We start from the raw sequence: 14,613 nt of genomic DNA, 5'->3' as shown, positions 1-14,613 counted from the left end.
TGTCGGGTTTGATAAATGTTGGCTCAAACACTGGGCCTTGGTCTATATTGAGTTCTAATGCACTCTAACATGGTGCAGCCTTCCAGGGAGGTGAATCGCCACCTATAACTCTATAGATGTAAGTGTTCTGATATGTCTCAGCATTAAGGAGACTTGGCTTCCCAGTTGTGGCCTTGTAAATGTAATGAGTTCTGGAAAGTCTCAGCCAATTAGGGAGTGGATTCCTAGCAGTGGCACTGTATATGTTGTGAGTTCTGCCAAGCCTCAGCCCTCCTTAGGGTAAGATTACCACCTATTGCTGTGTATATTTAATAAGTTTAAGTATGGGGGTGGAAAATCAGGTGAGGCACTGTACATATGTATATGTCATGAGTTCTGACAAGTCACAGCCTTCCTAAGTGATGGATTTCCAGATGTGGCACTGTATGTATTATGGGTTCTGCCAAACCTCAGCCTTCCTAAGGGATGGATTCCCAGATGTGGCACTGTATATGTCATGGGTTCTGACAAGCCTCAGCCTTCCTAAGTGATGGAGTCCCAGATGTGGCACTGTATATGTGTATATGTCATGAGTTATCACAAGCCTCAGCCTTCCTAAGGGCTGGATTCCCAGATGTGGCATTGTATACGTGTATGTCGTGAGTTCTGACAAGCCTCAGCCTTCCTAAGGGATGGATTCCAAGATGTGACACTGTATATGTGTATATGTCATGAGTTCTGACAAGCCTTCCTAATGGATAGATTCCCAAATGTGACACTATATATGTCATGAGTTCTGACAAGCCTCAGCCTTCCTAAGGGATGGATTCCCAGATGTGGCACTGTATGTAGTATGTGTTCTGACAAGCTTCAGCCTTCCTAAGTGCGGGATTCCCAGATGTGATACAGTATATATGTATATGTCATATGTTCTCACAAGCCTCAGCCTTCCTAAGGGATAGATTCCAAGATGTGGCCCTGTATATGTCATGAGTTCTGACAAACCTCAGCCTTCCTAAGGGATGGATTCCCAGATGTGGCCCTATATATGTTTATATGTCATGTGTTCTCACAAGCCTCAGCCTTCCTAAGGGATAGATTCCCAGATGTGGCCCTGTATATGTCATGTGTTCTGACAAGCCTCAGCCTTCCTAAGGGCGTGATTTCCAGATGTGGCACTGTATATGTTATGAGTTCTGACAAGCCTCGGCCTTCCTAAGGGATAGATTCCCAGATATGACACTATATATGTGTATATGTCATGAGTTCTGACAAGCCTCAGCCTTCTAAGGGATAGATTCCCAGATGTGGTACTGTACATGTTGTGAGTTCTGACAAGCCTCAGCCTTCCCAAGGGATGGATTCTCAGATGTGACACTGTACATGCTGTGAGTTCTGACAAGCCTCAGCCTTCCCAATGGATGGATTCCCAGATGTGACACTATACATGTTGTGAGTTCTGACAAGCCTCAGCCTTCCCAAGGGATGGATTCTCAGATGTGACACTGTACATGCTGTGAGTTCTGACAAGCCTCAGCCTTCCCAATGGATGGATTCCCAGATGTGGTACTGTACATGTTGTGAGTTCTGACAAGCCTCAGCCTTCCCAAGGGATGGATTCCCAGATGTAACAGTGTACATGTTGTGAGTTCTGACAAGCCTCAGCCTTCCCAAGGGCTGGATTCCCAGATGTGGTACTGTACATGTTGTGAGTTCTGACAAGCCTCAGCCTTCCCAAGGGATGGATTCTCAGATGTGACACTGTACATGCTGTGAGTTCTGACAAGCCTCAGCCTTCCCAATGGATGGATTCCCAGATGTGACACTATACATGTTGTGAGTTCTGACAAGCCTCAGCCTTCCCAAGAGATGGATTCCCAGATGTGACACTGTACATGTTGTGAGTTCTGACAAGCCTCAGCCTTCCCAATGGATGGATTCCCAGATGTAACAGTGTACATGTTGTGAGTTCTGACAAGCCTCAGCCTTCCCAAGGGCTGGATTCCCAGATGTGGCACTGTACATGTTGTGAGTTCTGACAAGCCTCAGCCTTCCCAAGGGCTGGATTCCCAGATGTGGCACTGTATGTGTACATGTATTTGGGTTCTGACAAGCTTCAGCATTCTAAGGGATGGATTCCCAGATGTGGTACTGTACATGTTGTGAGTTCTGACAAGCCTCAGCCTTCCCAAGGGATGGATTCCCAGATGTGACACTGTACATGTTGTGAGTTCTGACAAGCCTCAGCCTTCCCAATGGATGGATTCCTAGATGTAACAGTGTACATGTTGTGAGTTCTGACAAGCCTCAGCCTTCCCAAGGGCTGGATTCCCAGATGTGGCACTGTACATGTTGTGAGTTCTGAGAAGCCTCAGCCTTCCCAAGGGCTGGATTCCCAGATGTGGCACTGTATGTGTACATGTAATGGGTTCTGACAAGCTTCAGCATTCTAAGGTATGGATTCCCAGATGTGGTACTGTGCATGTTGTGAGTTCTGACAAGCCTCAGCCTTCCCAAGGGATGGATTCCCAGATGTGACACTGTACATGTTGTGAGTTCTGACAAGCCTCAGCCTTCCCAAGGGATGGATTCCCAGATGTGACACTGTACATGTTGTGAGTTATGACAAGCCTCAGCCTTCCCAATGGATGGATTCCCAGATGTAACAGTGTACATGTTGTGAGTTCTGACAAGCCTCAGCCTTCCCAAGGGCTGGATTCCCAGATGTGGCACTGTACATGTTGTGAGTTCTGACAAGCCTCAGCCTTCCCAAGGGCTGGATTCCCAGATGTGGCACTGTATGTGTACATGTAATGGGTTCTGACAAGCTTCAGCATTCTAAGGGATGGATTCCCAGATGTGGTAATGTACATGTTGTGAGTTCTGACAAGCCTCAGCCTTCCCAAGGGATGGATTCCCAGATGTGACACTGTACATGTTGTGAGTTCTGACAAGCCTCAGCCTTCCCAAGGGATGGATTCCCAGATGTGACACTGTACATGTTGTGAGTTCTGACAAGCCTCAGCCTTCCCAAGGGATGGATTCCCAGATGTGACACTGTACATGTTGTGAGTTCTGACAAGCCTCAGCCTTCCCAATGGATGGATTCCCAGATGTAACAGTGTACATGTTGTGAGTTCTGACAAGCCTCAGCCTTCCCAAGGGCTGGATTCCCAGATGTGGCACTGTATGTGTACATGTAATGGGTTCTGACAAGCTTCAGCATTCTAAGGGATGGATTCCCAGATGTGGTACTGTACATGTTGTGAGTTCTGACAAGCCTCAGCCTTCCCAAGGGATGGATTCCCAGATGTGACACTGTACATGTTGTGAGTTCTGACAAGCCTCAGCCTTCCCAAGGGATGGATTCCCAGATGTGACACTGTACATGTTGTGAGTTCTGACAAGCCTCAGCCTTCCCAAGGGCTGGATTCCCAGATGTGGCACTGTATGTGTACATGTAATGGGTTCTGACAAGCTTCAGCATTCTAACGGATGGATTCCCAGATGTGGTACTGTACATGTTGTGAGTCCTGACAAGCCTCAGCCTTCCCAAGGGGTGGATTCCCAGATGTGACACTGTACATGTTGTGATTCTGACAAGCCTCAGCCTTCCCAAAGGATGGATTCCCAGATGTGGCACTGTACATGTTGTGAGTTCTGACATGCCTCAGCCTTCCCAAGGGCTGAATTCCCAGATGTGACACTGTACATGTTGTGAGTTCTGACAAGCCTCAGCCTTCCTAAGGGATGGATTCCCAGATGTGGCACTGTATATGTTTATATGTCATGTGTTCTCACAAGCCTCAGCCTTCCCAAGGGCTGGATTCCCAGATGTGGCACTGTATGTGTACATGTAATGGGTTCTGACAAGCTTCAGCATTCTAACGGATGGATTCCCAGATGTGGTACTGTACATGTTGTGAGTCCTGACAAGCCTCAGCCTTCCCAAGGGATGGATTCCCAGATGTGACACTGTACATGTTGTGATTCTGACAAGCCTCAGCCTTCCCAAGGGATGGATTCCCAGATGTGGCACTGTACATGTTGTGAGTTCTGACATGCCTCAGCCTTCCCAAGGGCTGAATTCCCAGGTGTGACACTGTACATGTTGTGAGTTCTGACAAGCCTCAGCCTTCCTAAGGGATGGATTCCCAGATGTGGCACTGTATATGTTTATATGTCATGTGTTCTCACAAGCCTCAGCCTTCCCAAGGGCTGGATTCCCAGATGTGGCACTGTATGTGTGTACATGTAATGAGTTCTGACAAGCCTCGGCTGCCTCATCGTGCACCCAGCGGGGGGTGACGTCCTTACCGTGGCTGTCTCAGGGGTGAGCCTGGAGGGTGGTTAGTAAATAGTGCAGAGCCGGAAGGGTTAGTCAGTGGAAGCAGAGCTCCGAGATCTCCAGGGCCAGCTCCAGGCACTCGCCGGTCTGGTAGCAGGCCTCCATGATGGAACAGTCGCAGTCCACGCAGCAGCCACAGTGCATGTTGTCGCAGAAGCCATTGAGGAGCTCGGACAGCGCCTCGGAGCAGCCCTCGCAGCACTCGAGGTGCAGCGGGCAGAAGCAGGCACAGATGGAGGCGCAGATGGTTTGCGCACAGAAGCAGCAGGCACTAGGCACCAGCAGGAGGCAGTCGTAGAACTGGCAGAAGAGGCAGGTCAGCATCAGTGTGGCACATATATCTGAGGACAGGGCAGGAGGAAAGGACAGAGGAAAGGAGTGAGGAGGGGGTGGGAGGGAAAGAAGAAGGAGTGGGAGGGACCATCCCAAGAAAAGGGGACCAGTTAGAGGATAAGGGAGATAGAGTGTAAGAAAATAAGAAAAACAGGAAGCATGAAAATAAAATACAGAGCGAGGGCACAAGAGCAAATGTATGTAAAGTACAAAACAAGAGCAAACGGGAATATATAAAGCAAGGCAGGGAATAGGGACAGGATGAAAATAAAAAAGAAGAAAGAGAGAAAGAGAGACAGAATATCAGACAGCACGAGATGAACAGCCAAAAACAAAAGCAGATATGTAGATAGGCAGGCGAGAAGGAATGATGGATAGATAGATAGATAGATAGATAGATAGATAGATAGATAGATAGATAGATAGATAGATAGATAGATAGATAGATAGATAGATAGATAGATAGATAGATAGATAGATAGATAGATAGATAGATAGATAGATAGATAGATAGATAGATAGATAGATAGATAGATAGATAGATAGATAGATAGATAGATAGATAGATAGATAGATAGATAGATAGATAGATAGATAGATTTAATGTCCAGGAGGCAGCAAGAAAAGAAAGACATGGTGAGATGGCACAAAGGGAGAGGACCAGGAGACAAGGGAGGAGGTGGGAAGAGAGAAAAAGACATGAAATGTTAGCATCAGTTCTCAGAGCATGTAGCGCGGACAGCTCCTTGATTCCAGATAGCGCTGGATGAGAATATGGAATCATCCCAGTTGTTCTAAGAAATCCCAGATGCACTGCCTGCCAGGGAAATTGTAGTTTTCTTGAAAGACCACTACCTTTAAAAGTCCAGCTGGCTAGAGAAGAGTGGGTCAAATGTTAGGCAAGATACTGACATGACAAACTCTTCTTTGAAACGTCAGACTCTTTGGAAAGCCCCCCATTACCCCATGGCCTCCCCCATCTGCTGAGGAGCACAAGCCTGAGAGCTCCACTTAGAAAGGAAAACAGCCAATGCCCCTTCACAGCTTCACTACTCCGGGAGACAGCTAAACAAGCCTCAGGGGTTTCATTCACCACTCCGGGAGGCAGCTAAAGCAAGCCTCAGGGGTTTCATTCCACTCCGGGAGGCAGCTAGAGCAAGCCTCAGGGGTTCCATTCACCACACGGGGAGGCAGTTAAAGCAGGCCTCAGGGGCTTCATTCACCACTCTGGGAGACAGATAAACAAGCCTCAGGGGTTTCATTCACCACTCTGGGAGACAGCTAAAGCAAGCCTCAGGGGTTTCATTCACCACTCCGGGAGACAGCTAAAAAAGCCTCAGGGGTTTCGTTCACCACTCCGGGAGGCAGCTAAAGCAAGCCTCAGGGGTTTCATTGCACACTGGGAGGCAGCTAAAGCAAGCCTCAGGGGTTTCATTCACCACTCTGGGAGGCAACTAAAGCAGGCCTCAGGGGCTTCATTCACCACTCCGGGAGGCAGCTAAACAAGCCTCAGGGGTTTCATTCACCACTCCGGGAGACAGCTAAAAAAGCCTCAGGGGTTTCGTTCACCACTCCGGGAGGCAGCTAAAGCAAGCCTCAGGGGTTTCATTGCACACTGGGAGGCAGCTAAAGCAAGCCTCAGGGGTTTCATTCACCACTCTGGGAGGCAACTAAAGCAGGCCTCAGGGGCTTCATTCACCACTCCGGGAGGCAGCTAAACAAGCCTCAGGGGTTTCATTCACCACTCTGGGAGGCAACTAAAGCAAGCCTCAGGGGCTTCATTCACCACTCTGGGAGACAGCTAAACAAGCCTCAGGGGTTTCATTCACCACTCCGGGAGGCAGCTAAAGCAAGCCTCAGGGGTTTCATTTACCACTCCGGGAGACAGCTAAAAAAGCCTCAGGGGTTTCGTTCACCACTCCGGGAGGCAGCTAAAGCAGGCCTCAGGGGTTTCATTCACCACTCCGGGAGACAGCTAAAGCAGGCCTCAGGGGCTTCATTCACCACTCTGGGAGACAGATAAACAAGCCTCAGGGGTTTCATTCACCACTCCGGGAGGCAGCTAAAGCAAGCCTCAGGGGTTTCATTCACCACTCCGGGAGGCAGTTAAAGCAAGCCTCAGGGGTTTCATTCACCACTCCGGGAGACAGCTAAAGCAGGCCTCAGTGGCTTCATTCACCAGTCTGGGAGACAGATAAACAAGCCTCAGGGGTTTCATTCACCACTCCGGGAGGCAGCTAAAGCAAGCCTCAGGGGTTTCATTCACCACTCCGGGAGGCAGCTAAAGCAAGCCTCAGGGGTTTCATTCACCACTCCGGGAGACAGCTAAAGCAGGCCTCAGGGGCTTCATTCACCACTCTGGGAGACAGATAAACAAGCCTCAGGGATTTCATTCACCACTCCGGGAGGCAGCTAAAGCACGCCTCAGGGGTTTCATTCACCACTCCAGGAGACAGCTAAAGCATTCCTCAGGGGTTTCATTCACCAGTCCTGGAGGCAGCTAAAGCAAACCTCAGGGGTTTCATTCACCACTCCGGGAGGCAGCTAAAGCAAGCCTCAGGGGTTTCATTCACCACACAGGGGGCTCTTTTTCTTGGTAACTGTGGGCAATCTAACATTCTTGGAAGAAAAAGAGAAGGTGAAGGCACCAGAGGGGGTTTTGCAAGAGACCTCCTACAGGATCCATCAAACACCCCCGGGTTCCCAGTCTCACTCCATCCCCATTCCTAATCCTTTGGTTGACCAGAAGCATGTGGATTCATCTTTGGAATTTCAATGTCCTGGGACTTGCACAAGGCTTCCTTCCGACATGCATAATGGTAATATAAGCTATCAAAGAATAAACTGCTCAACACCATCACTGACCAAACTGAACAACCAAAGATGCGACGACAGCACCTTCCCACAGGTGACAACCATCACCCCTTCTTTCAACAGTTTCTACAATCTCAAATAGCAAACTGCCTCAAAGACCCTTCCCCCACTATATCCCTAAAACCCTGCATGGTAATTCACCTTAAAATACATTTACTGACTGCTCTCTCCCCTTCAGTGCTTAATTTGGAAAACATAAGTGCCAGGGCCGTCTTCAGGAGGCCACTTCCGCTTGCACCGCCCATTGCCGCTGTCAGTGCTGCCAATAACAGGTACAACACAACTACTAACCATCACACACCTACAAGTGTGACAATATGTACTATTCCAGACCCCCAAAGCTATTAGAATAGCTTTGGCGGCAGGTATTAGTCATTTTTAAAGTGCATTCAATTAATAAACAACTGTTGGTATGCTCGTCTCCAAATGGGACCAAGAGCTCCACCATGCAGCAGACTGTCATAAGTGGCGGTGTTGAGAAGCCACAGGCTCAAATTAAGGCCTGCTCCCCTTCCTTTCTATGGGATGACCCTCTCCTTACACTCCATCTTTTGCATGACTTACTGTCCCTATTCTGTCACATGCCTGTCCATTTTCCTTTATAGCATATTTCTGCAAACAGGCCATATTTCTCCACATAGCTTCCAAATTCTGCTTCTCTGTAAGCATTATTTGCAATCAAAGAATATCTAAGCCCCCCTAGCCTATCGGCACATCACAATTTACATTTGCACAAACTCACACTACTGACCACACCTCACTCCTTTCAACTTAATCCACCCCAAGGAAAATGAAGGAAATGCTTGGAACAATTTCCTAGTAGCACAAGACTCATCCCAATAACCAACAATAACCACTGGATTAAACACTAACCTTGGTTTCCGCAGTAGCGTGCTAACTGCCATAACATGCATCAGCGCCTCGTCAGGGGTACCAAGCACTATATACATACTATAACATTATCATACAGTGCTTATCTTTCCTTGGCCTCAAACATGTGCCACCCTGTACATGAGCAGCATCGCTGGTCCCTCGCAGTTATCATCTGTGCCAGGCTATGCACTCACCCCGGTCTAGCACAGGCACAATGCCTGCTGCTCCTATCCATGCACTTCCATATCTGATCTTTGCCGTGTCCACGGAGTCTGATATTTTACATATAGTGTTCTCTCTGACACTGCTACGAACATACCACTGTCTCTGGGCCATACAAAGCTCTCCTTAGCTCTGTCCATACACACTGATATTGCTACTCTGGACCATTCAAAGCCATCCCACTGCCATACATGGGGCCACCTTCCCTGCCCCAAGTACATGCAACTTTTGCTTACCCCTTGCATGAATGGCATCATTTGCAGCTTAAACTAACAGTCGCCCTTCTGGAAATGCATGTTCAGGTCTGCAAGAGCCCTGGCATCTGAACGTCACATGAGCCCATGCATTGCTGATCTCTTTGATCTCGTGTATCGTCAGACCTCCATGAGCCCATGCATGTTCAGGTCTGCAAGAGCCCAGGCATCTGCACGTCTCATGAGCCCAAGCATTGCTGTTCTCCATGAGCCTGTAAATCCTCAGGCCTCCATGAGCCCATGCATGTTCAGGCCTGCAAGAGCCCAGGCATCTGCACGTCTCATGAGCCCGTGCATTGCTGATCTCTTTGACCTCGTGTATCCTCAGACCTCCATGAGCCCATGCATTGCTGATCTCCATGAGCCTGTAAATCCTCAGGCCTCCATGAGCCCATGCATGTTCAGGCCTGCAAGAGCCCAGGCATCTGCACGTCTCATGAGCCCATGCATTGCTGATCTCCATGAGCCTGTAAATCCTCAGGCCTCCATGAGCCCATGCATGTTCAGGCCTGCAAGAGCCCAGGCATCTGCACGTCTCATGAGCCCATGCATTGCTGTTCTCCATGAGCCTGTAAATCCTCAGGCCTCCATGAGCCCATGCATGTTCAGGTCTGCAAGAGCCCAGGCATCTGCACGTCTCATGAGCCCAAGCTCCATGAGCTTGTAAATACTCTGGCATCCATGAGCTCAAACATCTGCAGGCCTGCAACAGCTAAGGCATCTGCGTGTCACATGAGCCCATGCATCCTCCGGCATATGAGCCCATTCACTGCAGGTATACATGAGCCCATGCACTGCGGCACTATCTAGGCCAGACCCTTACTGGTGGAGACGTTACTGACCTCAAACGGGCACATCTCCTTTCCGCTGTCCATCTCCGTCTACGACCATGCCCAGCAGGCACGGTGAGGAGCTCCACATTTTCTTTTTTCGCAGTTTTCTGTAGCGCAAACTCAACCTGAAGGTATTGGAGTGCTTTACATGAGCTACAGTTACATTACAGAAGGACACATTTATTTAAGTTCTCGGCTACATAGCGCCTGCACTGTCTCTTCGCTCCCCCACATTGTGTTCTTTGTCCCATCCCTCCTGCCACACAAAAAAGCACAATGACATGGTCAGTGTTGCCCACGTCATAGCGCTTTTTTCCATGACTTTCAGCCATGCTGAACAGAGATGTGCTGCTACGCAACATGGTTAAAAGACATTCACATTGACAACGCCACTAGCTCTGGCATTCCCGAGAATTATTGACTTTGCCAATGCTTGTTTTATTTTCTATCCCTCTTTGACCCAGCTCCCGCAGTGTTCCCCCACCTGTTCCTGTGTTGCTTGACACTCTCCACCTAGTTGCTGCAACATCTCCCCACTCCTCTGTTGCTGCTTCACCCCAACCCTCCCATCCATTTTTTTTCATTTTAATGTCAATGCTTCCTTTTTTACATGGCTTGGTAGCTGGAGTTGGCTAGTAGGCCGCTCCTTTGCCAGTAAGGTGCTTTTGGGGCGCTCACTTTTATTTTTTAATTCACCACTCCAGGATAGGTATCCTGCCTGACATCAGGGGCTGCAGACAGTCAGTGGGGCTGCAGTAGGCATCAAAGAAGAGAGTAGATACACTGACAGCAAGGCAGGTTGAACCAGTGACCAGGGGTCCACTTTATCTTGGTATTTTTTCTTGCATCGACCTAAGTTGGGAGGATGAATCGTTTTAAGGACTTGGGTGAAAGGAGATGGACAGGGAAAAAGCCGAACACGAGTGAGGAAGGAGGGAGGGGAGTTGTTAAAGAAGAAACAGAAAGGGGAGAGGTTGGGAGAAAAAAAAAAAACAGGGATGGGGGGCATGTGGGAGGAGAAAAGAAGCAGTACAAGTGGCGGGCAGGTGGGAGATGAAAGGAGTGACTGAAAACATGATCACTCATATGGAGTGCTTTAACAAAAATAAAAAAAGTAGCTCCAAAAACAGGAGCAGTGGATGGACATGGTCCATGCTCTACGGGAGGGCCAAACACAAGAATTATCATGACGCATGCAAGCCATGACCAATGGAGATGAAGGATATGAGAGCGACGCTGAAGCTAACAAACGGTAAGCCTATGGGCGGGCTGTAGCCCCCTAACTGTAAACAAAATGTCTCAAAGAGACATCATATGTACTTTGTAGCCGAGACCTAAAAATGAAAAAAATCTGAGCAGGATCAAGAGTTGTGACAGATGGAATGGGCAAACTGGGAGAGGGGAGCAACACAGAGAGAGCGTGAGGGGACCGGGATGTGAGGGGGAAGAAGCACACAAGAGAGACAGCAAGAAAACACATAAACGTTGAGTGAGTGCTGAACGAAAAAGTAGCTTACACAAATCTACGTGGTCAGCAGACAAATTGACACATTGCCAATGCTACTGGGCATTGGCAATATTTGAAAAAAATGTATTGCCAATAAATGGCAAAATGTATCGCCAAAAAAGCACTATCATGCCTACATGTGCTATCACGCAACCGCGTTTTGTGTTATGATGTTTAATTAACCAATCCCAGATAGCAGACTCACATGGAGCAGTACAATTAAAAACAAATAATTAAAAGGTGCATGAAAAAACGTATTTTCAGAATAAGAGTCCCAGCAGCAAATTCCAGCTGAAGGGGGCTCCAAAACGTTTTAAAAGAAATTCAATAAAAAACAGCATGACCGGTGGGAGAGCAAAGGAGATGTGGGGGTCGGGATGAGCCAAGCCAGAAGCATCAACCAGAGAGGGGTGTGGAAGCGATGGATGGTGGGGGTGTTATAAACAAATCTGAGTGGGGTGAGGATTGCAAAACAACATGGGCTGGAGTGGGGAAGTAACACGGAGAGAGTGGGGGTGTGGGTAGTAAGGGGGAAGAGGCACACAAAAAGGGGGGTGCAGGGAGAGGGCAAGAAAACACATGCACTCCCATGGAGTGCTGAAATAAAGAAATAAAGCTGCTCCCTGAATGTATGCAGTGGAAGATACACCTCATCCAATCAAAAACACGGTAAAGAACAAATGCTCCCAAGGTGGGACAAACAACGTATAGGGCGGAAAGCCTTCAAATAAGACTCAGGGAAATAAGATAGACAATAAAGTTATACAATCAAGAGCAAGGAGTTGAAGCCAAGCCCATCATATTTTAATGCATTAGAAACAATACATCTTTAAAAACTGACCTATTGTTTAAGAAACCTTTTGACGAGCTGGCTTGCGTACTGCCCTATGTTGGGGAAATGAATCCATGCTGGACTGACAATCCTGTTGGATCCATGATGGCAAATGTTCTGATGGTTTAGAATAGTCTGGTTAGAACTTCCTCTTATGAACATCAGTTTAGCAGGAAGAGTGAGTGAACTGCAGGCTCTCCATGCTTTCCTCTATGTTGGAATCAACGCTCAACAGACCAGAAGACTCCAGACCATCTAAAGCTCAGAGGCTCGCCCTCGCCCTCCCACCAGGCGCTCACATCACCCTGCACCTCAAAGAGCTCCACTTGCTCCCGACCCACAAACGATCACTCTTCACACTCTTGACAAAGACACACAATGCCTTACACAACTCAGTCCCCACGTACCTCAACAACCACATAGACTTCCACAAACCTACCAGACACCTTCTGCATATCCGATCTCCCACCTCCACCCTGTGCGTATGCAGAGCCAGTTCCGGTGTTCGTGCCTTCTCCTACCTCGTTCCTAAAGCCTGGAACGACCTACCCCGGCACATTAGAGCCACCACCTCAGTTCTTGAGTTTTGGAAGAAACTGAAGACCTGACCCTGGCACAGCTTCTGCATCTACGCCAGGATACTCTAGTGGGTGAGTTGTGCGCTATATAAATATACATTACATAACATCGTCCATATTATTCCTACTCAGGGTACAAAGGTAATCTTAGATTTCCAAAATACCAGATTAGTTCCAAAGCAGTTACCTGTAGTCCTCGCTCTAGGACTTAGGCTGATACCCTTCATTGTATGCAGGAAACAGCACTTTGAACTTCTACACTGAAGGGACACACAGGGAGAAGAGGCTTTTTTGTCAGTATATTCATCGCCTTCCGCTACTTTACTGTAGACATATTGATTTCTCTGGCTTCTGTAGCCTGTAAAATGGATTTTCGCACCTCATACTAACACAACATACCAAGTGGTATATTCACAAGGAAATGTATTTAAAAAAGACAGGGATGTGCCGTATTTACAACAATATGGCACACCTCTGTGTTTACCCTTGCGCTGGCACTAAAAATAGCTGCCTAGCTCCAACACAGACCCCCTTGCGCCGTAGTGCAAGGGTGCCTGCGTTGCAGGGATCATTTCCTACAAAGCAGGCACTCTTGTACCATAGTGCAAGGGTGCAGCACACATACAAAGAGCAAAAACAAGGAGAAATAAAAATATTTCTCCTCATTGTGCCAATCTAACGTCTGCTTTTGCACGGTGTTAGTTTTGGTGCTGCCTCAGATTTACACATCCTTGTAAATCTGGGGCAGGGTCAAAAAGCAATATGTGTTGCGGTGCAACGCCCACAGCAACACCCATTGCATGCCCCTTTCACGCAGAAAACTACCTGAAAGGATACCATATTTACAAAGTGCCGTTAAGCCATGCAAAGTGGCTTCACGCTTCTTTGTAAATATGCTGTTGGGCATTGCGCCACCAGAACATCGAAAGTGATGTTTCCGTGGCGCAATGCCTTTGTAAATATGCCTCTATATCGTTCCATCTCGAAGGAGTTACAAGGCATTCCACCACAGTTAAAGCGCTGGCTGCCGTTTTTGAAAGGTGGGTACTCGTCACAGAAATATATCTGGCTGCCAAATGGGAAACCTGTAATGCTTTCTGCAAACATTTGTGTGTGCATGCTCAGTTTTAGGACAGATGCCAGTGATCAGTTTGACTGAGATGTGTTTCCTAACCTATTCTCTTTAGGCCTGGCGTTGGCCTGTGTTGTCATCACTTTCCGGTTCTTTTGTTCCTCGTGATCTTTTCTCAAAAGTTCCGAAAGGGAAGGTATCTGATAAAGCAGCGGCGGCTCCTCCATGTGGGCGGAGGAGCGTCGCCTCACTGCTTTCTCGCAGTGCGAGAAGCAGAAACATAAAATGGTATAAATACAATTTTATGTTTCTGCTTCTCGCACTGCGAGATAGCAGAAGAATGGTTTGGTTGGGGGCAAGCGGATGGGCGGGTCGGGGAGGAGTGGCTTGCCCAATGTTGTGGGTGCTGATTGTTTGTTCAGCCCCAGGGCCGACCAAACCAGTCATGCACACTCTCATGATTTCTCCATGTAGGCTGCATGCAGCCTGCATGGAAAAAACGGCCTCCCCATAGACGCCTGTATGGTCAGCATCCCAGCCAATCACAACGCTGCCATTGCGGCGTTGTGATTGGCTTAGGGGAGGAGAGGGAGTCTCCCTGCTTCCGCTTCCTGTGAGCAGAGAGGGAAGACACGACGCGGGACCGGAGGAGAAGGTACATTTTCATTTTTATTTTATTTTATTCAATTAACTCCCCGCCTCCAGAACTCTACCCAATTTAGAAAAAAGCTAACTGAGCTGTTTTTTGTTGTTTTTTGTTGTTGTCTTTCTCTATTCTCTCCCCCTTCTTGCTGTCTCTTGGGCTCGCTCCGGGACACTCTTTGAGTAGCTGTGCGCGCTATAAATCCGGTATAACATAACATAACATAAAGTCAGTTCAAGTCTGGGTCCACATTGAACATAACCAT

The 14,613-nt window shown here is 48.1% G+C and overlaps 1 protein-coding gene across 2 annotated transcripts in view; it reads right to left on the bottom strand.

The window, feature by feature from the left end:
• LOC146797003 (uncharacterized) overlaps window positions 1–14,613 on the bottom strand; it is a 166,144-nt gene that overhangs the window by 5,647 nt on the left and 145,884 nt on the right. The window contains exon 5 of one of the 2 annotated variants that reach the window (XM_085629600.1): window positions 4,297–4,668. The exons of the other annotated variant lie outside the window; for it this stretch is intronic. Coding sequence (XP_085485726.1) covers window positions 4,361–4,668 — 308 coding nt within the window. The 3' untranslated portion in view covers window positions 4,297–4,360. The remainder of the gene's footprint in view (window positions 1–4,296; window positions 4,669–14,613) is intronic. 2 annotated transcript variants of the gene reach the window in all.

The sequence above is a fragment of the Triturus cristatus genome, chromosome 10 (genome assembly GCF_964204655.1).
Source record: "Triturus cristatus chromosome 10, aTriCri1.1, whole genome shotgun sequence".
NCBI lineage: Eukaryota > Metazoa > Chordata > Amphibia > Caudata > Salamandridae > Triturus > Triturus cristatus.
This window is presented reverse-complemented; position numbering and strand designations above follow the sequence as displayed.